The sequence below is a fragment of the Lampetra planeri genome, chromosome 4, assembly GCF_965212315.1.
Source record: "Lampetra planeri chromosome 4, kcLamPlan1.2.h2, whole genome shotgun sequence".
NCBI lineage: Eukaryota > Metazoa > Chordata > Hyperoartia > Petromyzontiformes > Petromyzontidae > Lampetra > Lampetra planeri.
Window position 1 is genome coordinate 8858420 of NC_136110.1, and position 23103 is coordinate 8881522.

General features: G+C 41.2%; 1 protein-coding gene across 1 annotated transcript; it reads right to left on the reverse strand.

Moving 5' to 3' along the window:
* Positions 1–493: 493 nt before the first annotated feature.
* On the reverse strand, positions 494–22080 carry LOC144717674 (WD repeat-containing protein 1-like). Its single transcript, XM_078593217.1, has 15 exons — positions 21955–22080; positions 19388–19509; positions 17702–17792; positions 16868–17015; positions 16054–16234; positions 14417–14494; positions 13702–13782; positions 11953–12186; positions 9655–9753; positions 7359–7513; positions 5594–5681; positions 4393–4503; positions 3293–3472; positions 2381–2525; positions 494–1569 (listed from the first exon to the last, which is right to left on the reverse strand). The coding sequence occupies exons 1-15, from the start codon at positions 21968–21970 to the stop codon at positions 1463–1465; spliced, it is 1836 nt and encodes a 611-aa protein (XP_078449343.1). The 5' UTR covers positions 21971–22080; the 3' UTR covers positions 494–1462.
* Between the last annotated feature and the right edge of the window lie 1023 nt (positions 22081–23103).

Genomic DNA, 23103 nt, shown 5'->3' on the forward strand with positions numbered 1-23103 from the left:
TAGACTGCGGTTCCAAAACTATGACAGATTGTGCACCACTAATTTAAAATGACACTTCGAGTACCACCAGCAAATGTATCCACAATGGAAACAGACTATGTATTAAAACAACATTAAAACTATTAGTGTTCATAACACATATCTTTGATCAATTATGGTAGCCATATAAAACCGTTGTAAATTGCAAAAAGATATTACAAACATACTCCTCCAGAGATCCATTTGGCGTTTTAGGGATGTCCTTCATGGGATGGGTGATATTTCTTGACAGAGCAGTTGTCAGATGTCTGGTGAATTCTTGGTTGATTTCAGCCAAAGGTCCGATTCTGCATTGAGCTTCCCGCATTTATTTTTAATCGCAATCGTGTGGCGAGATGCTAAACTAACAATTCTGAAACTCATCTCAAACTTACTTTTCAGTTAAGGGTGGTCAAATATCACATCAAAAGTACTTTCCTTGGTGTGTGTTTAAAAATGACAGGATAGTGAATGGTTGTATTTTACAAAGTAATGAACATGTTGCTCGAAACCTCAATTTATTATATTTTAAGAAAGGTTTACAACGTGCAAAACAATGATACGGACATGAATAATACATTTTCAGTTGGCATTGTCAAAGCAAAATTCAGCAGTGTGAAGCATAGTTATAAATTCATAACATTTAGGACATCTCAATGCTGCATTCTCAAATGTCACATCATTTGAGAGGAATTTCTCTTCACGGTTTCACCAAAGATGTTTTACCCTTAGCATCAGCCGAGTAGACCTGCTAGGCAGAAGCAATACATTTTCCAAATTCACACACATAAAAAAATATTTTGATCTAAGTGCCATTTGATGTTGCTCACACTTGAAACAGAATCTGTGATTAATTACGTAATGGTCTGTAAGCTACCAGACCCATGGTCAGCAAAAAAAAGGCTGATAAATTGTATAACCAAGTAAATGAATGCAGTCATAAACACATGAAAATTTTACATTTGTTACTGTTACAGTATTAGTTGCATGAATCACCATTACATGTCTGTTTTGTGAATACATTATTATTCGATTACATTTAACAGTTAAATGTTGCGTAAGAAAGAGTGTTGTCAACAGACATGTGTAAATTGTTGCAGAAGTCACGCTGGAAATGCCGTGAGTGCATAATTTTCCTAAATAAGTTGAATTTAAACGTGATGTGTGTGTGTGAATACCACGACGGCCGTAAGAGACGTATCATATAATTCAGCATGGCAACACATTGCATATTATCACTTGCAGGAACGCTGTGTACCTGTCATGATGGCGAGACGCCGCCACATGTTTATTAAGAAACATCCTTGGCGAATCATATGTATTTGCATATTAGTACATTGTGCGTAGAAACACAGTATAGCATTGGGGGATTTACTTCTGTTCATAGCAGTCCAGGAGAATTCGATTTATATATAAGACCTGAGACAATGTGGCACTGCGCCACTTAGTAAGTGATGGTCCACTGCCTGACGGTGGCATCATGGGAGGTGGTGACCAGGGTGTGGGTGTCTAGCCACGCTATTCCGCTCACGTGATGCATTCGGTGTGAATCTGCAGGGAACATAGGAAAACACATCAACATTCGATGAAGGTAAAAGGTGCAGCCCTTGCAATCGCTTGCCCTGCTACAGGGCGCTCTAGAGAGCTTTTACAGAGGGTATTTTCACCCTCCTCTTTCACGCTGGATAGAGGTGGGAGTACTCACACTTTACCCAACTGCACGCAAACCTGCCGATCGACTGATGAACCCGTGGACAGAGGCGGGGGGGGGGTTATCAAACTTGATAATTTTATCAAATGTCATGCTAGGGCATCGAGTCTAGTGTGCCGACCATTCCACTATGGCAGCATCCATAATAACATTCAATGAGAACAGGATTACAGTATTCACATCCAGGCTGTTGTAGTTTCAAATTCTAGTCACGGGTCAACCCTCCTTATCATTCTTGCAGAGCTGAGTACCAGTTTTTTGGGAAGTCAACATTGGTCATTATAAAGAAAAGTGTCCCTGCCATAGGAACGTGTAATTTCTACCACTGGCTTATGCCCATGCATTGAGATAATCGCCTATACACAATAGAGACAAATCTCCAGGACAATGTATCAGTATTCTGCAGATACGAATCTTGCCCATTGATTTATGTCACGTGTAAATGTATCATTTAATCTGTATCAAAAAGTACAATGAAATTGATAACCTAGTGTATTTTAAAGTGATTTTCTGGTGCTGGAAAAATGTGAATTTCAGTGCGAGTGCGATAACTCAGGGAAATGCTTTATTCGAGTCTTGGAGAAATGTGTAAAACTTGAAAGCTCTGAGATCTGTGGGAGTGTGCGCGTGCAGCAGGATGAAGAGGCCCACCTGGAATCCTGATGCGATTGTTTGGGTCTTCCACTGTCCACACGTAGACCATCATATCCATGCCCCCCGTGGCAAAGTGCTGGCAGTCAGGAGACCAGGCCAAACAGGTCACCTTGGCGTGGTGCCCGTAAAATGTGCCGTGCTCCTTAAAGGGAGACAGCAGGAGGGCAGAAGGACGTAGAAATGTTTCACGCCATGGAACAATATTACGTGCAGTAATGGATGTTTCCACCACCATCTACATGACTATATGCACCAACAAAAGTGCCACTTAGAATATTCTCGTTGATTGATGATCCAGCACTCACTATTTCACTCCAGTGACTCGCTCACCAGCGTCCAGTCGCCTTTTTATCACTCTGCTTTTGCTACTACTCTGTTCCCATAAACTTCACTCACTGATCTATTCAACTATGTTGACTCGTTCTACCAGACTAGTTTTGTTTTTATCCATACTGTGTTCAGCCAACATACTGCGGTCATATGGGTGGAGTGGTGGCATTGGTTAATGCACTGTACTCTGAACCTAGCCATGGTAAGTGACGATATCTGATCTGAACCAGTCCAGGCTCCACACCAAACCCCTTCACCAACCCACACTGAGCAACGTGGTGAAGTATGTTCAAACAACCACAATGACGATATGGCATGGGGAGCCCTTAATTGAAGAGATGAGGGTTCCTTGGGCAGGCTGATAACCAGAAGTGATCGTGACTGATGTACGTATGTTGAACGTTTTTCGCACCATACGTAGCCAACTGTGCCAATCGTAAATGCGATTAGCACGGTGATAAATTAAAGGCGCTGATGATAAATAAGATGCACTCTAGCACATAGGAATGAACGGTCAGTCATGCACCAAAACTGGTAGAGTGCCAATGGTGGTTTTTGTCCCATTGTAGAGCCTCTCACCTTGTAGTCATCAACTGTGTTGAAGACACTGACAACTTTGTTACTGTCACACACAGCCAGGAAAGCGCCGTTCGGAGAGAAAGCCACGTCAGTGACGGGGCCGTGTGCCTGCAGCGCCGACACGGTTGCATGCTTCTTCAAGGTGTTTCCATCGATATCGTACATGTGCACCTTTCCATCCTTTAGTGAGTGGCACACAGCACAAACGATCGGAATGTAAACATTACGGTTGAACTGCGATGTGTTTGCACAGAGTGTAACTCTGTGATTGGAACCAGGTTTCTCATTTGCAAGTGAGTTAATGGTTTCAGCCTGGTCACCCATGACTGCACGCAAAAACATCAATCGTGTGATTTCACTTCGCTGTGGCAATAAAATAATTTGATAATACATTACGTCTATGCACTGCTCTCTGGTCAGCATTACAGCTTAATTTAATAACATGCTGCATAATGCCATGACATACATGCAAAATGTTGTAGCATTATGCACGTATAAAGTCATGGCATTCCACATGCGTATTTCATACTGTATTTAGTGATATAATAATCGGCTTTTCCCCTTTTTTGGCAACAAAACAGGTGTTAAGATGTAAAAACACCAAACTGAAACCTTTTGCAAGGAATCATGTCTGCATTAACCACAATGCTTGTAGTCAGAATGCAAACAAAAAACATACTCTGATAATATATGCATTGTCCTTAAAACTGATTGGTCCACACCAGAGACAGCTATTTTTTTAGCCTCGTCTCAAACGGTGTTATACCAGAGGACGCCAAAAGGCCTACGACTTTGATGCACTGTGCAGACATGATTCCTTGTAAAAGGTTTCAGTTTGGTTTGGTGTTTTAAAATCTTAACACTTGTTTTGTTGCCAGAAAAAAGGGGAAAAACCTATTATTACATTTTAGTACTGGCAAAAGAGGTCCCATGATGCATTTAGTGATGGTCACAATTGTTATTCCTAGAATATATTCACGTTATCAAGAACTGGCTTGGCAACTATAAGGCATGCTCAATCACAATAACACGAATGGCACTTTGTTCCTATCGGAATACCATTGTACACACAGCTTCGAGCAGAGTTTAAATATACTTACTACACCCCCGACTGCAACAATGCCATTGCTTGGGTGGATGGACACAGCTTCAGGGCCGAATCCAGGAGCCTCTATCACAAATGCTTTCTTGCGATCCTTCAGCAGCAAGATCTGGCGGAGATTAGGTAGCAGTGTTAATTGGAGTCACACTTTTTTAAAATCTGCTTTTGTAGATTTTCCCAAGGATATTGTCAGCACACCCGGTGGTACACCTACCTGTCTGAACAGCTGTATTGTATTTAGAAAATACACCTGACTGGGATCTGGAGAAGCACACGTGGCTTGTTTGATGCACTTGTATACACTGCCTTGTGTACATGTACAAGCCAAGTATTTATTCCTGCTGTTTAAGTACTTGCGGTTTGAATGAAAACCCAGAATGTGTGTTTGTGTGTGCACATGGCCTGGTATGAACCCAGCCTGCAATTACACCAGCTGAACTGCACTTTGGTTGATGGACACTTCAGCAACAACGTGACAGAACAGTATTGCAATTTATAGTGGCATGCCGTTTCCAATATTGCCTTTGAGATTAAGTACACATTAGCCACAGCTTGAGTGTTTTGTACTTTTATCAATGCCTCATTACCAAAGTACACATTCATATGGATTGAAATTCAAGTTATTCCAGCATAATGATTTACAATTGTTATCTCACGTCTGATGGAACTGTTTTTCGATAACTAAGAGATACACATGCAGCCATTGCACACACACTAATGTCTTAAATCGATCTCAAAGCATTTTCAGCTCTCTGACCCTGCTGAGCACACATCCAGACTTGTTTATTAGAAAATGGAGGGAATGGTTTTCTTGAAACCCACATTAAAAATCCTTTACCTTAAAACCTCTTAAGCTTGAAGAGTGGTAATGAACATTTGACAATGATGAAATTCAAGCTCAGTGAAGCACAGTGAAGGACACAGTGCATTGCTCCACATTGTGATTCAACAAGACTGAACACATTAAGCTCCTTTGTTTCATACTGAAACACACTGATCCGAAACTACATGTGTGATGTGTGTATGCATAGTCGTGGAGCTTATGAACATTTCCAAGGTGTGTTTGTAAATGCAATCATGTGCAAATCTAAGCGTTTGCACATAACTGATGTCTCAACATTTCTGCCACGTGGTTCTATAGACGAGTGTGTGGATACCTCGTGTTGTGTCTAACAATGGCAGTGGAAACGTTCACAAACCTGTCCAATGCAGATAACCACAGTGCAGCCACCAGGACCCACTGCAACTGACTTTGGCTGCTCATTCAACTTCAGTGTATCTTGTGCGCTGTTGGAGGAATAACATATATAAACACGGAAGCATTTTTCTCAAAACATGTTTTCTTCGGGTTTCGTAGTATGTTGTATGGAAAGATGCCTGAAGTTTCACTCAACGAATGCTGGGAGCTTCAGTTAAGTTTCTGATGTTCAATTGCGGAAGAAACTCTCAGCTAGTGGAGCGAAATGAGACATTGTGCCGAATTACACGGTATACAACCATAAATCACATTCGAGAACTATACAGCGTGACGAATAAAATCTATGCAGCGGAATTAAATAGTAAGTGTTTGGGTTTGTCCAGGAAAGCCTGAGTCTCAGAAAGGTGCTGTTTTGAGATATTTCACCAATTATTTTTCTGAGTAATTTTCTGAGGGGAAAGAAACTTACGTAACCATTTAAATGTCACAGCTAAGAGAAAGACATTCGTTTTTAACCTCAATGTTGATCCAAAAAATATGCAGGCAAGCAGTGGCAGATCCAGGGGTGGGGGTGGTATAGGGGCGATCGCACTCCCTTGAGACCCTGGAAATTGGTATTTTATTGATATTTATCAGAAAAAAAATGCACTGAATATATATAAAAAATTGTATTAATGTTGGGCCTTATTTAAAAAAACTTAAAATTTCAGGAATGCATTCTGCCTTTGGGAAGCTTCTAGATAAACATTTGACCATAGTTCACCTTACATTGTTTACCACGTAATAGTTATATTTTCTGTATTTATCCTACGTAATAACAGCGATTTTTTTTAATATCAAAGGCAAAAAACCCTGATATACACTTTTACAACATTTGCATGCACATATATACTTTGTTGTCACAAAATTATAAACACGTACACATATATTATATACCCTCGTAGCTAATTTTGAAATGTATATTGGCAATAAACATTGAAATTGACACATTAACCAAATCTTTAAAATCACACATTGCAGGGTTTTAATATGAACTTCCACTTTACAACATGGAATTTTAATGCCTTGTAAATGTCAAGCTAGCTTCAAGAAATGTGTATCGTACAATACTATAATTTAGTACCATTGTCATGTCAAGCCATTGTTTTAGCACAAGACTTTCACGAAGGCGCTACGTTTCACACGCTTAGCAAAAGTCTGCTAGGAGCGTGCGATGTTGTTGAGTATTTTTTTGCAATTTGGACCTCGACACCGGCAAGCAGTACTTCTTTCCAACAAAATGTCATGGGGATCTTTAGTGTCCACTATGAAGCTGATGGCTCATATTTACGGTTAATACACCCGCAGTATTAACCAGGGCGGTCGCGGAGCTTGAATTGAAAACTTCTGCAAGAAGCGGCAAACCCTGCAATGGCTTGGCAATGTCACTGCCCAAAGTGAATACAATTAATTCTAGATTTGAAGCTTTCGTGACTGCAAGGATTCATATTCTTAGGTTTTTTCGGTAAAGTCACGTAGGTAAAACATTAAAATTAATAAAAGTAAAATAAAATCCACCTCAAGACGGAAGCTTGTGTTGCCTCCGAAACGTCGTGATTTTTATTTTATTTTTATTAATTTTAATGTTTTACCTACGTGACTTTACCGAAAAAACCTAAGAATATGAATACAATTAATGAAGGGTGGCAGGTAATGAAGCGGCTGACTGCTTTCAAACTGGCCTATTGATGACGATGCTGATGGGCTAGCTGGCCGTATTGACTCACCTGTATTCCTTCGAGTCGAGGCTTGTGAATCGCAGCGTGTCATCCATGGAGCAGCTGACGAGCGAGTTTGATTCATCCACGGCCATGTGGGACACCTGGTTGGTGTGGCCTTTTCCCGCAAAGCCGTCATTAATTCCACTCTCCGCATCCCAGTGATGTGAACCCACGCCAATGCACAGTTAAAGGAACAAATCTCTACAGGTATACATATCTAGCTCGAGTTAGAGATCAATTACAACAAGACTAATATGAAGCTGACGTGTCTTTGAGATCAAATAAACATTGAACGAAACTAAGTAGTCCTGAAACAGTGGTGAAAATGCCACATTCTCATGATGGGAACCAGTCTTTTCTTAACGGGTATAGATACAATTGCAAGTGTAAAAAGGTACTATTAAACTATTTTTTTTATTTTAGCAGGTAAGGCCCACTGAGATATATAGCTGTTTTTCTAAAGTAACCTAGCCACAACTGATAGCCCAATGAAGTGACTTATCATGTGGAAATATATAGGATCAAAATACTCCAAACGCAGGTTTCTAAAAATGGAGAGAAAAACCGGAAGAGCCTGGGAAAAATCCACGTGACGACGGGGAGAACACGCAAACTGCAAGTATACAGGAGTCAGGGTCGGGATAAAACCCACAACCTACTGTATACCAGGCAAAGTAGTTAACATCTTGCCACCGCAGCACCCAGGTGCAACTCTACTATTGCTTGCTCACACCACCACTGGCGAAAGGGGCTTCCACTAGAGGGTGTTCTAGAGAGCCGCTCTTGAGGGTGATTGCCCTCATCGTCCACACTGGACAGACATCTTGGAAGATGCGGCAGTACTCACACTTGACTCCAATAATATAACACAGTCAAAAAATGACTGTCTCCATGCTGCAATGAGCATTGCGCTGTACTCATCTTTGTTGGCCACCTTGAGTCAGTGGTGAAGAGTTCACATTGCTACAGCATTGATCTCTTCAGAGGGCAATGATGGTTGACTGATTACCAGCGAGGTGCTCAATTTATTGACAAGACATGATAATGGGTTGAGCTCATTAAGGTTTTATTTCAATTTTCTGTAAATACTTGTTATATTGTATTAGTAAAGATATATTAATGCTGTGTATCCACAACCACTGATGATGAGGGCTAAGCAGCCCAAGAATAGCTCAGGGCTGCTCCACCACAACTCGGTTCTTAAACTCCAACAACCCAAACCGTCGTTCTGCGGCCTCATCACCCCTTGTGAGACGTTTGGCCAGTGTGGAAGAGTAGACCAAATACCCTCTTGGGAAGCTCTCTAAAGTTCCCTCTAGTGGAGCCCCTTCTGCCACCAGTGATGTCAGCAAGCAATTGCAGGGCTGCACCTTTACCCTTACCTATTTTACTTTCAAAAGTTTTTCTTCCTGGTTCTCTTATTTTGTATTCGAAAAGCAAGGGGTGTTTTTTTCATAGACCAACGGTCATACGTGTCAACCCCAAAGGGTTCAATATCAGTGAGATCCCTACCCAAGATGTTGGGAAAACCCCAGGAAACTGAGGCAAAAAAACAAATAAACTTAGAGAAAACCTAAACCTGTGGTTCTTAACCTAAGGTGCACGCACCCCCTAGGGGTATGAAGCACGGCCAGATTTTTGTTAGATGGTAAATTATCGAAACACAAATTATGCACGGGCATGTAGGTACAACTACTTTGTTTCATCAAACCTATGTATTTATTAACATTATACATGTTTTAACGATTCAGAACCGAAGGCGTGCAAGGCTGCATTTAAGGTTAAGAACCACTGACCTAAACTGATATGGAAACCCAAGAAATTTAAGGGACAGACCCATTTAACTGTCATGCAGACAGGGACGAGGCCACGTTGGAGAAAGGGTTGGAGGGGGGGTACAAATCCGTTTGCGTAGCAGCAATAAGCTTACGTACACCCCATTTAATGAACACCCCTCCAACCCCCATAGCAAATGATATCATTAAACTAACATGGCACAGTTGTTATTAGATTCCGGCTGTTTTCTCACAGAAAGGGTGTGTGTAAAGACAACACTTTTGGAGCCGACTGCTTACATAAGACCTGAAGCATCAGCCGCTGTCAGTTGACTGCAATAAAAAAATAGGGCCGAGTGAGTTATTTTAAGGTAAATAACAAAAAAACCCCATGAGAATCCATTGTACGACCATGAGACACTCAACATTCAAAAAAAAAAGTGAGTCTCACGGCTAACACTTGAGATTTCACGCATATGAACGGTAATAGAAAATACTGTGATGCTGAAACAGGTTCAGAGGAGGATATTGATGTGGCCGTCGATGCTGCCAGTGTAGATGGTGGCTTGGCCGTCTTTGTCTTTTGGAATGTTCAGTGCGAGGGACTGCACTGGTTTGCTGTGGCCCTGCAGATGGGTTTTCAGATAGCAGGTGACATACAATGCACAGTCCAACATTTATCCAACAACACCGATTTATCCATTTATGCTTTTTTATGTTATTATTTTAGTCATAAGTACAAATAAGTTTAGTAATAGGTTTTTACCCTTTCAACTGGTACAAAACTGACACCTTTATACAAGGCATCATGTTTGCAATAACCACAACACAAGCAATCAAAATGCAAACAAAAAGAAACAACTCTGATGATGATAATGATATGCACTGTCCTTGAAGTTGATTGGTCCACACCCGAGACAGCTTTTCTTAGAGCCTAGTCTCCATTGGTGTTGGACCAGATGACGCCAAAAGGCGTACAACTCAAAGACAGCTCACTATCAGAGTATTGAGAGCTCGGGGTAAGCATTTACACTATGAGACCTCCTTTACCAGTGGCAAAATATAGTAATAGGTTTTTACCCTTTCAACTGGTACAAAACTGACACCTTTATACAAGGCATCATGTACAAATAAGTTGCAACAATTTCATTTGTTATCCTCAATGTCATATCCAAAATTATCTTATAACTTACTGCACCTTTTGAAAAAGAGTAGGCCATGTAAGCTGGCGTCATGGTCCAATTTTGTGAAATGTAATGCATTTCTCGCAAATTACTTAATTGGGAGAAACCAAATAGCAGCATCGCACCCCTACTGGCAGACCAATGCCCGTATGCATGCCGGTGCTGTTGCATTAACCTTGTGCTGCACAGGGACAGCTGCCACTGGGGTCACCTTGGCTAGATTGCAGCAGGGTATTGGAACGGTTGAGATAAGATGCGATGGAAGGTGCTTCGATTTGCTGAGGCATTTAAGCCAGTACCCTATAAATGCAAATGGTACCCACCTGCCTCGATTGAATACATTGGATTATCATGCTATATTACTGATAGGATGGTACTGCATACATTCTAATCAGTTATGTCCTAGTTAACATAGAATAACCGACGATTTGGACAGTATTACAAATGCAGTGTATTACAAATCATCACAACATGTTTGGGTGGGTAACATTTCTGGCAAGAATTCAACTCTATTTCACACATTGAAATGTGTAGATAGAGAATTATGTTTGCCTCTTCCTTTTTTATGTGCAAACCACTAGAAGCCTGAGAATTAAGCATGGCATTTGGGGTACACAATACGTGAGGCAATCCTTTAGACTGTAAAATCTCTCTGTCCATAACTATGAATCCTGGTTGCTTGATTTCACAGCATTGCCTCATTAGCAGTTTAAGTCTTTATTATAGAGGATTACTTCATCACACTTTGACAAGAGGAAATACCTTTAACTCTAAAAAAAATTATCCCAAAGGAAAACCTCAGGGGAATAAATGTCACCTTAATTAGGAAAATGTGCCCCATAGGATTATTATCGTCACAAATTGATGTGGGGGGAAAAAGCCAATCTAAGCCACGCTAAATTGGTTCGGGATTAAAATTTGCATGTGCAAAGCTGCAGATTTAATTGGGGAAATTGTACTTTAACTTATCAACATTGATATGTATATATTTTATAATATGTTAAGCAAGATTACAAACACATGCACAGTTGATGCAGCGTACGATATATTTACTTTATCAGATAAATATTGAGGAAATTACTTAATTATTATTGAATACCCCTTGTTTAAAGCTGTGTATTAGTTGTTTAGTGGGGAATTGTGGACATAAAAAGCAAATGTATCCGAATCAAGAGTTTCCTGCTGCAAATTGGTTGTATTATATAAGCATGTGTGCTTCTACACTAATGATCTTAATTGAAGCCAAATATCCTTATAGGTGTAATTGCTGCAATTTTAAACGAATGCATACATTTTTTCAAAATATTTGTACCATGTGAAGTTTCAGTGTAGCTTTAAATAAATAACAATTCGTCTTTTTTGGTAGCCCTAGGATAGCGGTGGATATTCCACATATCTGTGGTGGGAGCCACTCTGTCAGAATTTCGACTGCTGATTGGATCAACAATTACAGGGATGGTAAGCTCATTCGACCTTTAACTGGGATTTAAACTCACGACCTTTAAGTTGTCACCCGAGTGATCTAACATCAGTGCCATCCAATGGAATACACCAATACTTTACCGCACCACAAGTGATCCAACAAGAGGCTTATTTCAATGCTGGTGAAGTCAAAGTTTGAACAGAAACAGCAGAATGCACCTTGATGACTCGGATGGGCTTGCTGGGATTGTTGGCGTCCAGGTAATTGATGTGCCCAGACAGTGAGATGCTGAGCATGTGGGAGCCCTGCCAGAGGCAACCCAGCTGCTGGTCGGACACGTCGGGGCCCATGCTGAACGTGGTAGTCACGGTGCTGGTGGCCACGTCCCAGAGTCGCACGGTGCGGTCCCCCGATGCCGAGATAAGCTGAGAGCTGTCAGCGCTCCAGCTGATCTGAAAGGCGGTCATATTTTTTGCTCCGTTTTAGAGGTGTATGTTTTTCATCAGGTGTAAGGCAAAATGCTAAAACTTAAATCCATCATTGCAACATCGCACCTTAAGCAGACCTCTGTTCTTTCTCCGCAGACAAAGAAAATATTGTTTATTTATCTTGACTTAAAGCTTTCGTGACTGCAGGAATTCATATTCTTTGGGTCTTTTAGCTTAGCCACGTAGATAAACAGAAATTTGTATTTATTTATTTTTAATTATTTTTCTATTTACGTGGCTTCACCGAAAGACCCAAAGAATATTGTTTATTCATTGACCTATTAGCGTTCCAGATCAATATTATCCAGCAGCATTTGTTTAGGCAAGCAAAATCTGGACCAGTTTCGACAAACCCAGAAGGCTGCAAACAGTCCAGACTTTGCCTGCCTATAGAAATGTTGGAAAATATTGGTTTGAAAAGCCAAAAGGTCGATGGCTAAAAATATGTTATTTGGAAGGGGAGACAGAATGAAGGTATATTTATATGTTACCAATAATGCTGTACAATACCGCACACTTGTTGAGGACATGCAATATTGACTGCAAAGGCCAAGCAGGTATTTGTTTGAAATGCCAGTGCAACTCATTTTGTTGACAAAATAGGGACGATGGGTTGAATCGATCTCTGACGAGGAATTGAACTTGCAAACTGTCTACTCGTGCTACAAAGCCAGATTTTTTATTTTAAAGATCCCTAAGTAGAATTTAGCTACTTTCATGCAACCTCATAGAACAAATTTCAAGAAGACCATCCAAATAGTCTGTCCTGATCACGCGTAGGAGATATCTTTTCCTATATTTTAATTACGTTTTATTACACGAGTAGAGTCAAGGATGTATTAATAAAGTATGAATACCATTCTTTTTTAGATTTGGTTCAATCTTTGGAGAATGGGCTAGGCCAATAACAATGTTCAAAATTACTATTTTATCCAAGAAGATATCAATTGATTTAGGCTCTGAATATAATTGCAACTATTAACGTGGCTCACAAGGTTGTTGTTGAAATTATTGTTTAAGTTGAGCTTACAATGTTTAACGGATCAGGGCTTATGTGGGAAAAATAATGGTTAAGGCTATCGGTGACAACCTGCCAATATTTCAGGATGAGTTAGATTGACGCTGCTGTAAATTTGCTTGCAGACACGTAAAATACTGCCATGCGCTTCCTGTGTGGCGGCAAAGGGCATTGTTGATACTTGAACACGCAGCTTGTTGCCCAAATATAATGATGCAGGCGCACAGGCCAAAAAAGCACATCTGCAGGGGTTGCACTAGACTAGGTGGAAGAGAGATGGACTGGGTAATTGCAATGTAATGTATGCCTGCAGGGTATGTCAATGCAGAGAAAATTGCTTTAAACATAAAAAAAAAAATTGCGTCAATCCATCTGCCGATGTTAATTGTCCAGGGCTCTATGGAGTTTTTTTATTTTTAGCTGACCGACGTCTTCGTAGTCCATCTGCCTGTGTCGCTTACAGCATAAATTCCTCCATCGTGCGCCTTGTCTCCTCCCAGGGCACAGATCTTCTGTCCGCTCGTCCCATCGTACACAAAGATCTGAATGTCAACAGCCCAGGCATTGGTTAGAATATTACGTCGAGGGTTAAGATATCTTAATGTCTCTATTCTAATTTTTGCATGAAGATATACAGTACACCTTCCATGAAATAAACTCAAAGTTAACTGAACTTATAGTATAAAGGTGTAGTCCTGAAATTGCTTCCTCGTGCCACTGCTGATATAAAGGACTCCACTCAAGTGAGATTAAGAGGGCACCTCCAGAAGGTATTTTGGCCTACTCTTCCACTGTGTTTAGACATCTTGGAAGAGGTGGGAATACCCACATTTTACTCCACTACAATCGACCTGCTGATCGACTGTGGTGCACCCATTTATACCGCTGGGTGGACAGAGGCGGGCAGTTTCATGAAACTGGCCCCAATGTTTTTATTGCCATGGCAGGATGTTGAACCGGTGAATTCTGGGTTGCAAGTCCAATACACCATGGCAGCAATTATAGTATAGTATTCTTCAATAAAAATACTCCATTCTCTGCAACTAATTAAATGTTTTTACAATTAAACCCCAAGCTAAAAATGTAATCCAAATATGGCAATGAAGGTTGTAAATCATGTGTTTGGAATGTAATGCAAGAGTGTAGGCTCAAAAATAGGTTGAAACTGGCAAATACCTGACCATCGGCTCCAGCTGTCGCAAACCTTGCACCATCAGGAGAAAATCGTATGCAGTTCACAAAGCGGGTATGGTCCTGCATACATATGGGCACCACCCAATAAAATACAATGCCATTTAGACACGCATGGACCACTGACCACTTGCAAACATAGCCTAGCGGTAGTGCATTAGCCACTTGTTGCAGAAGTTCATGTGATTAATACTGCAAGCGCAATGCCATAATAATACACGCCGTCTGCTTCGCAGTGGAAGTAAAAAAATTCCTGCCGTCGTTTGTAAAAGTAGGCTATTGTTTGCCGGCATCAGGGTGCAAATTTTCCAAAATTGAAAATTATTTCTCAATTGGAATAAGATGTGTCAATGATCGCCCCCCCCCTACTGAAAGATTAATGCCCATTTTCAGGCCAGGTGTTGAGTCACCTTGTGCTCAAAGGGTCAGCTCCAACTGGGGGTTCCCCTTCAAATGTTTGAGATGTAATGCACTTTGAGAGAGTACAGCGTATAAAGCAACATATCTAAAACAAATTGTTTTATTACTGCCCGTGTTCTTCTGAATTTTTTGTGACATATTTGAGCAATAGGAAAATCATTGCATTAATAGGATCACCACTATTATGTTGTCACAGAGTGGTATGCATTTTCTCCACCATGTTGGTCTGACCACCAACCAGGTTTTGAAAGCACAACCATCTTTAAGTTGGGAGGCCTTAACCACAGCATCACCTGCCGGATATTAAATAATAGTTTAACATGTAGGCTTTCGCGACCAGTATTATTCATAATAAAGGTTTTTGGGTTAGAGCGCGTTATTTATAAATGTGTCGCAACCCTCCACCACCCGACACGGCCAATCAGTAAAAAAAGTGTCACGTTGACAAAAGACAAATAGTTCACTACTTTAGCCCACCGGTGTGTTGAAGAGTGGATCCACAACATTTACAATTTGAGTACGACGTTTCACTGGAACTGAATAGCTGGGTTTTGTGCATTGAGATGATTTAAAAATTAATTAAGTGTATCTTTACCATGTGGGCAGACAACCAAAGTGTCATCGACATATCTAAACCAAAAAGATGGTTTAATGTACTTGAGGCAAGTGCTCTTGTTTAAAAGTTTTCCATGTATAGATTTGCTACAGCAGGAGACAAAGGAGAGCCCATTGCTTCTCCTTCATTTTTCTTAAAGAAGTCACCTCTAATTGAGCATACTACTGCATATATCGTTGCGACCTTAGCCGCAGAGCTCTACGATGTGTGTGTTCCCGTTGTCTTGCACATTGTTTAATACAGTTCCAAAGGAAGCTCCCAGCATGTTAACTACCTTGCCTGGTACACAGGTCGTGGGTTCGATCCCGACTCTTACGCCTATATCAATGGAGTTTGCACGTTCTCTCCGTGGTTAGTATACCCTCCGCATGTTGAAACATGCGTTGAGAGCATTTGGCTGCTATGAATTTCCACGTGATAAGCCAATTTGTTATCATTTGTGGCCAAGTCGCTTCTGAAAAAAAGTTATATAGCTCAGTGGGCCTTAACTGGTAAAATATTATTTAAAAAATTTACATGGAGGAAAATGTCAGAAATCATGCCGGACAATATACGGTGCTGCAACCGATTTAACGGACTGCTTCACCATGAGCGTGAATTGGAACTTGAAGGGTGGGCCATGGTAGAAGGCGCCGCAGTTGTCATCGCTGGCCGTCACGAGGCGGTAAGGGCGGCTTGGACGGATGTCCACGCTGTTGATGGTCTTGGTATGGCCTGCGATTTCTCCCACAGATGAACCTGAGTCCCACAGGATGACCGCGCCGTACCTGCCACCAGCCATACATGATTAGCACCTTGGGCGCTGGTGTTGTGTCAATTGTTAAGTACAAAGAAACTAATAAAAATTCATGTGACATGCAGCAATGTATGCCAAACGAATTATGGGCAGTGCACACCTTTGTTGGCAGTCCTTTATAGGATGAGCAGAATACACTTCCCACAGAGGCACTCATTTTATTGAACTCCAAATGATAAAGCGCTAAGTTGAACCCTAAATAGATTTTAAACCTGGATCGTTCTGATTGTGAGTCAGGAGCTTTACCAGAGTACCACATATGCGAACTAATAACGATTAATTATAATTATACAGCACAGACTAGATCACTGCCTAGATAGACACCATCAGTGATAAGGCGATTGGCAGTTTTTCACGCCTATGGCCAAGGTGCCTTGGCCGCTAGAGCGAATCTATTACAGCTGGATTTCGACACATCTTGGGCAACTCTTTGATCAATTTCAGCCGAACTGTTTCTATTTCTTATCATTTATAATAACATTTTGTTCACATTTACAAGGGTTATCGTATCCCCACATTTTAAGGCGGACAGAGCTGAGGCTTTAACCTTGGTTGGAAAGCGTTAACAAGTGCGTCATAAAAGTGAGTGGAAATTACAACTCACTTCTCCCGCCCCTCCCCAACGATGGCGATCCTTTTGCTGTCCTCGCTCCACGAGATGTCTTTGATCTTCCCGCCAAAGGGCTGGTACTCATACTTGAGGATGTGCTCCTTCTGCGTGCTGTCCCAAATGCGCAGCTTCCCTGACACGTCTGCACATCAGTGGGGGTGGGGGAGGTCATGCGCTGTTAGAGCCGAACCGGCTTCAGAATGGACAACAATCAGAGATGTGGCCGATCGCTGTTAGCCATGTGACTGCTACGTCACATTTAATTTTCTCAACATTTTACCCAATGGCTTTCTTAAAATTGTGCGTTTACAGCCCTTTTGTCGATTCACTCATGGATGAGGACCTCCCCATACCGTGCAGGTCATTGGGGTTGTTTGACGATACTTCCAACATACTGGTTAGCAAGGGTTGTGAATGCGGGGATCATAGAAGTGACAGCATAGACAAAGTATGTTCCAGCACAGCTCTATTCTGCCCTCAACAGCCTATAACACTTGTCATGCATGGTATTTACCTATTCAAACGCTATGTAGGCTCAAGAATGCGTTACTTCTTAGATCTGACATGATCGGGCACACTCACAAGTGATTTGGGCATTGGCCTGAAAAACATCGTTGAGGTAAATTATTACCACAGCGGGCTATTTTGGAGGACAACTTGGAGGTCATGTTTGTGTGTGTGTCGGTCATAGGCTTCTTTCAATTAAGCAATATTAAGTGCATAATAGCCACTAAGGTCCTTCTCCAACAAAGTTCAAATGGGTGACAGAACAGCTGTCGCTGAGCTTTTTGCAGCAGTAGTGGCAGTTGCTTTGTGAACACGTCTGACCTCCAGATGCAATGTAGAATCCGCTGGGTGCATACTTGGCCACCAAGACCTGATGAGAATGTTCTGTGTAGACATCGCTTATTGCAGGATTCTGCAAGAGAAACGAAATCACATTATTCCAATAAAAGCTGGATATTTAAAAGTCAAAGTGTCTCAACAACTGAAACGAACATTGCCCAGTGTTCATCTCTGTTGGTGATTGTGATCCAATAAGGGGAAATCCACGCTACTATATGACATTGCTCTTCAAAAATGTCAATTACTTTTGACTTACTACTCGAGCTGGGAAATCGTTTGGTACAAATCCACCACGAATTATTCCTACAGGAATCGCAATGCTGTTAATGGGTAATTCCCATATAAAAATGTCCACATACTATAAATGAGTGAGCATCTGCGTGTGTACATCTATGAAAACGAGTCGACATTCCATCATTTGGTAATCACTTTGGTCTTCGTGGAGTGATAGTCATGGTAGTTCCAATGGTAGCTCTGGTATAATCCAGTGATGTTGACAGTTTGAGTGGTAGTCTGGAAGGTCCTATTGGTAGTCCTGCTGGTTGAGGTGGTCACTGTGGGAGTCCTAGTGGTCCCAATGGTTGACGAATGTCAGTTGACTAATATTGACCAGAATCGTCCTTGAAATGGATTACATAGACTATGGTCATATGTATCAATTGCGATTTTGATCAATAGGTTGGTCAGGTCTTGTAGACCCTCTATAGTTTTACTATGCCAAGCTCATCACCCTCCCACGATTCAATGGTTCCGCTGATCAAAGATTCTTGCTCGAAATCATATTGGATACCAAGGGTGAACTCATTATTCCGGGCTTGGAATTGTGATAATTTTGCAGTTCTATTTCCTCCCACGAGTTGAATCCTAGTGGTGCTTACTTCACTGATAACAGAGGTATGAGAGGCTAAGTCAGGCTCATAAGTGGAAGCCTGTTACTTTACCTGTTGAAAAATGGCAAAGCCAGTTGGACCACTGCTGCCAATGTAATATTAAGCTGCTGATGTACATTTTATACATTATTTAGGAAGGTACATATATGTAATTTCTGATGTCACTATAAGAGCACCTAGAAATCAATACCGTAGAGCACTTTTAATCCATGACCCTATTATCCAAGATTATTATTCTGTTATTATCCACAAGATAGATGTTTTCTATTATCCACTGGATATATTTCTTCCATAATGTATAATCATACCAAGTATAAGTGGAGTCAGCTGAAAGTGATGGTAAATTATTCTGAATATCCTTATCAGCTGCTCCCGCTATGGATTGATGATAATGTTGCCAAGTTTGGAGCGATGGATCCAAGTACCTTGTGGCTTTCTCTTGGTTATAATGATGATGCTTGGAACACCACACTAGTCACAAATTCCTTTGCATTTACTCATAGCTAAGTGGCACTCAGGGGTGGTAATGGGAGAGGCAATAATACAATGATTCCTGTAATTCCAGGCTATTAATTGGATAACAGAATAGAGTAGTGAAAATTGCTATTATCTGCACTTATCCTCAGCCTTCTGTGTGGATAAAAGTATTTTTTTTAATGGATAAAAGCAGATTAAAACAATGAACAGCACATTCCATATCTCAACAGATATGAGGCATGTCACTGTTCGTCCATGTTATATGTATAGGGCACATGTGAACACCAATTTTACAGCGTACCTCGATGTTGCGGATGATAACACTCTTGCCGTTGGTGTAGAGGAAGTTGTTCCCTTTAGGGTCTCCTCCGATAACCTTTGCAACACCTCTCTCCACCTGCGGAAGGCTGGCATACAAGCTTTCTAATGGCACACAAAGGCACACACATATATTTTAGTTATATTTTCCATATTTGGCCACAATTGAATGACACTTATGAATAAACTCTCATGCAACCATATCAATGTCAAACATATAATAAGGTGATGAAGCCAAGTGCTCCAAATGATATTTTAAGTTGCATTTGTAGGTAAGATAAGTGGGCAGTGCAACAACTAAATATATAAACGGTCAAAATGAACCGATTGCATTTGGACCAATCACGATTAAAAAAGTCTGTTGTAAAAAAACTACGTCTGACACACAAACCAGACTCTAATGTTTAAGGGTTGCTTTACCAACATGACTACAATACACAGTATAAATCGGGGTAATTTATTAACCACGGGCTTTGGCTTTCAATGTCACGGTTTCTAAACAATGCTGGAATTAATAATGATACAGATGTCTTTTATATAGCGCCCTCCTATACGCGGCGCATTAAAAATCTCATACGAAACATTCACACCTCCGATTAGCACGGTTGGCTACGTATGGTGCGAAAGAAGTTCATACATTTGAAAGGGCACCCCCTATGGCAGCTGTCCCCGTGGGCACAAGGTGACTCCGCAACTGGCCTGTAAAATGCGCATTAGTCTGCCACTAGGGGGTGATGATTGCTATGTAATGTAATAACCCCAACCATGCTATGGATATCAGGCCCAGGTTTACTGGCTGGATTCATGCAGGCAGCGTGAGTGTGGTGGTGACGTCACCGCGTACATTTGCGTGATGACGTCGCCCGCATACCACAGCGTTGAGCCGGGTTCGTGCGTGCTAACGTCACCCCACCACGCAAATGCGTGAGATGTTATCATACTTCAACACCACAGTACCTTCTATTAAAACAACGTTTTGCTGGCTGGTTGGCCGGATGGACGGACGAATGGCCACGTATATGTTTGTTAGTGATGATTTACTTACCTTTCCTATACTTTGCACTCCTATTGTGTTTTTTTTCCTATTGTTTGTTGTTGTAACGTCCTGAGCCGCCCCTACTGAACATATCTTTTTTGCTCATCGGATTCCTCCACTAGAAATATTTTGATTCTGAAGTTAAATAATTATTGACTACAATAGAGGCAATACATATTTACAAAGTATTCATGCGAATGGCTCAGTCATACCTGAAGTTGTAATGATGTGTTTCTATATTCTATATAGAGTACACACAGTATTAGTGTTCAATTACACGAACACGTCTCCCTTACCATACGTTCGGGGTTAATGGCCACATAACTAGCAGCCCCGAGTCAGTGGTGGAAATTCGACATTTCTATGACAGGGACCAGTATATCCATATGACAACCGCGGGCAAATCGCTGTAAACTCGTTAAAGTACTTCACAACAAATCATACTGCGTGGATTATTCTTGAGCGAATTGCCTTTTTGTAAGCTTTCATACCGCCTATAATGCTCTTAGCACAAAGTCCATGAGCTAAGATCACATTTCACTTGCGGTTGCCACCTGCGATGATAACTTAGGTGGTTCCAATTTAATCGCGCAGCCAACAACAGTAAAATTATATAACGACCATTTAAAAATTGTGGGTTACCAGATAGTTAACTGTAATTGGTCATATAAACAAACCCGTACGACTAAAGTGTTGCTACTTTAGGTGATACAGTACTATGCCAGTTTCTGATTTGGCCCATGGACTAATAACAAGGAAGCCTACGTGTCAATCTAACACTAAAGCTTTCACGATCAATATCACGATTAATAATTGATATTCGGGTCAGATCGCGTTGGTAAAATGTGCGTCGGGTGGAGGAGGGTTTCCGACACACATGGTACTCGATCCGACCCAATACAACATCTTATTATGAAGCAGGAGTTTATTGTCGCACGGGTGCGTGACCCGGTCCGGTAACCCTTTGGGTGTGGCACGCCCGCCACTCGGGAGGGCTTTCGGTGAAGGTGGCACGAAGATGTCACAATAACAGTGACAGATTGTACTCGTGGTAGCACAAATAAATCCATAATCGCACGGAGTATGACTCAATAATAACACAGTGACGAATACACAAGTACCCACAAACTCCGGGCCAAAATCCTACACTTGTAAGCGAAAACCAACAACGCTTATGATTATCAATGTCCTGCAGATGCAACTAATTAAACCATTAAAATCACATATGGCCACTCGTGTGAAACTGGCCATTTGTATTAATGGGGTTACATAAACCAAGGTAATCTAACGACATTCTGAATTAATATACCATGCATTTACATTAACGTTAATAGCCTACTAACTTCCTGCAAGCTGGGCCACTGAGTAGCGCAATACAGTCTACGCACATGCCTTGAATGGGTCCCGTTATAATGAAGGCACGAGAGACACTGTTACTTAACACAGGAATGTGACAGCGAGCGAGCGTAGCTACAACTAAACTGTACGTGAGTATTGCGTGCGATGTCACTTACTGAGCTGGTAGGGCATTGTTGACGGACCCGTATGTCCACACCAGTATCACAGGAATTGTTTAACCTGGTGATAATGCTGAGCTGTTCCGTAATACAAGACGAGAGAGAGAGACGTTAGGGCCGAAGTGGGAGGGTGAACGCCTCTTGATTTTACCTTATATGGCAGCAATGTGCCGTGGTGGGTGAATGACAGAGCTTCCTCTTTTTTTCCTTTGCTCGCTACATTGGTCTAGTAGAGCCCTCTGCAGGCGTCAACATTGAAGTGTTGGGCATATTCTGGGGTTTGTAGGAGGAGATGTCTCAGTAGAGGGCAGCATTGCTCTAAGTCTATGGGCCAGAGTAGAATTCGGTACCTATCGAGGACTGCACATATTTGATGAAACTGGTTTGTGTACGTGGATAATAAAGTGGACTGCGTAAAAATAATCGTTGCATGATTCAATTTATTGGTGATTTTAATATATTGGTAGAATTCTAGCGTTGGAATCTCAAGTTATACCAAAAAAGTGGGCCTTAACTGGTAAAATTAAAATCATCTTTGAATTAAGTGTTACATATACAGTATTTGGTCTGGGTCATGGGCTATATAGTATAGAAACATATTTTGAGCGAAGTCCTCAAGCTCTCAAACAAAGTGTCGTTTTCTATTGAGTAACCTTTATTCACCATTGTAAAAATAAAACAGGTATTTACATACTGACTCATTGTGGGTCCTAATAAGGATTAAACTGGTTCACAGTTGCCTATCACTGATTCACTGCTGCCTGTCAATCGGTCACATCTGCTCAAATAATTTTTGATGGTGACACAAGACACGGACGAAAATGCACTACTTCATGAAATGCAGATAGCTTTAGCATATGCACAAGTACTGTGTGCTTTTTACACATTTTTGGGTGTTATTTGAAACTCATGGATTTCCAGCCTGCACTATTATTTATAATCAAAGCCTACGTGTTAAACTGCACTATTATTTGTTATAATGGGGTTTATTAATCATTTACAGATTTATTCTTGTTGGCATAAGCCAGGCTAATGGGCCCCATAGTATGGGTGTGGAGCCTACGCTTACATGGTATCGAGAGGCAGACTTTATAGAGAAGTGAGCGTTGGTGAGTACTTTACACTAAAAACTATGACTGAATGTAC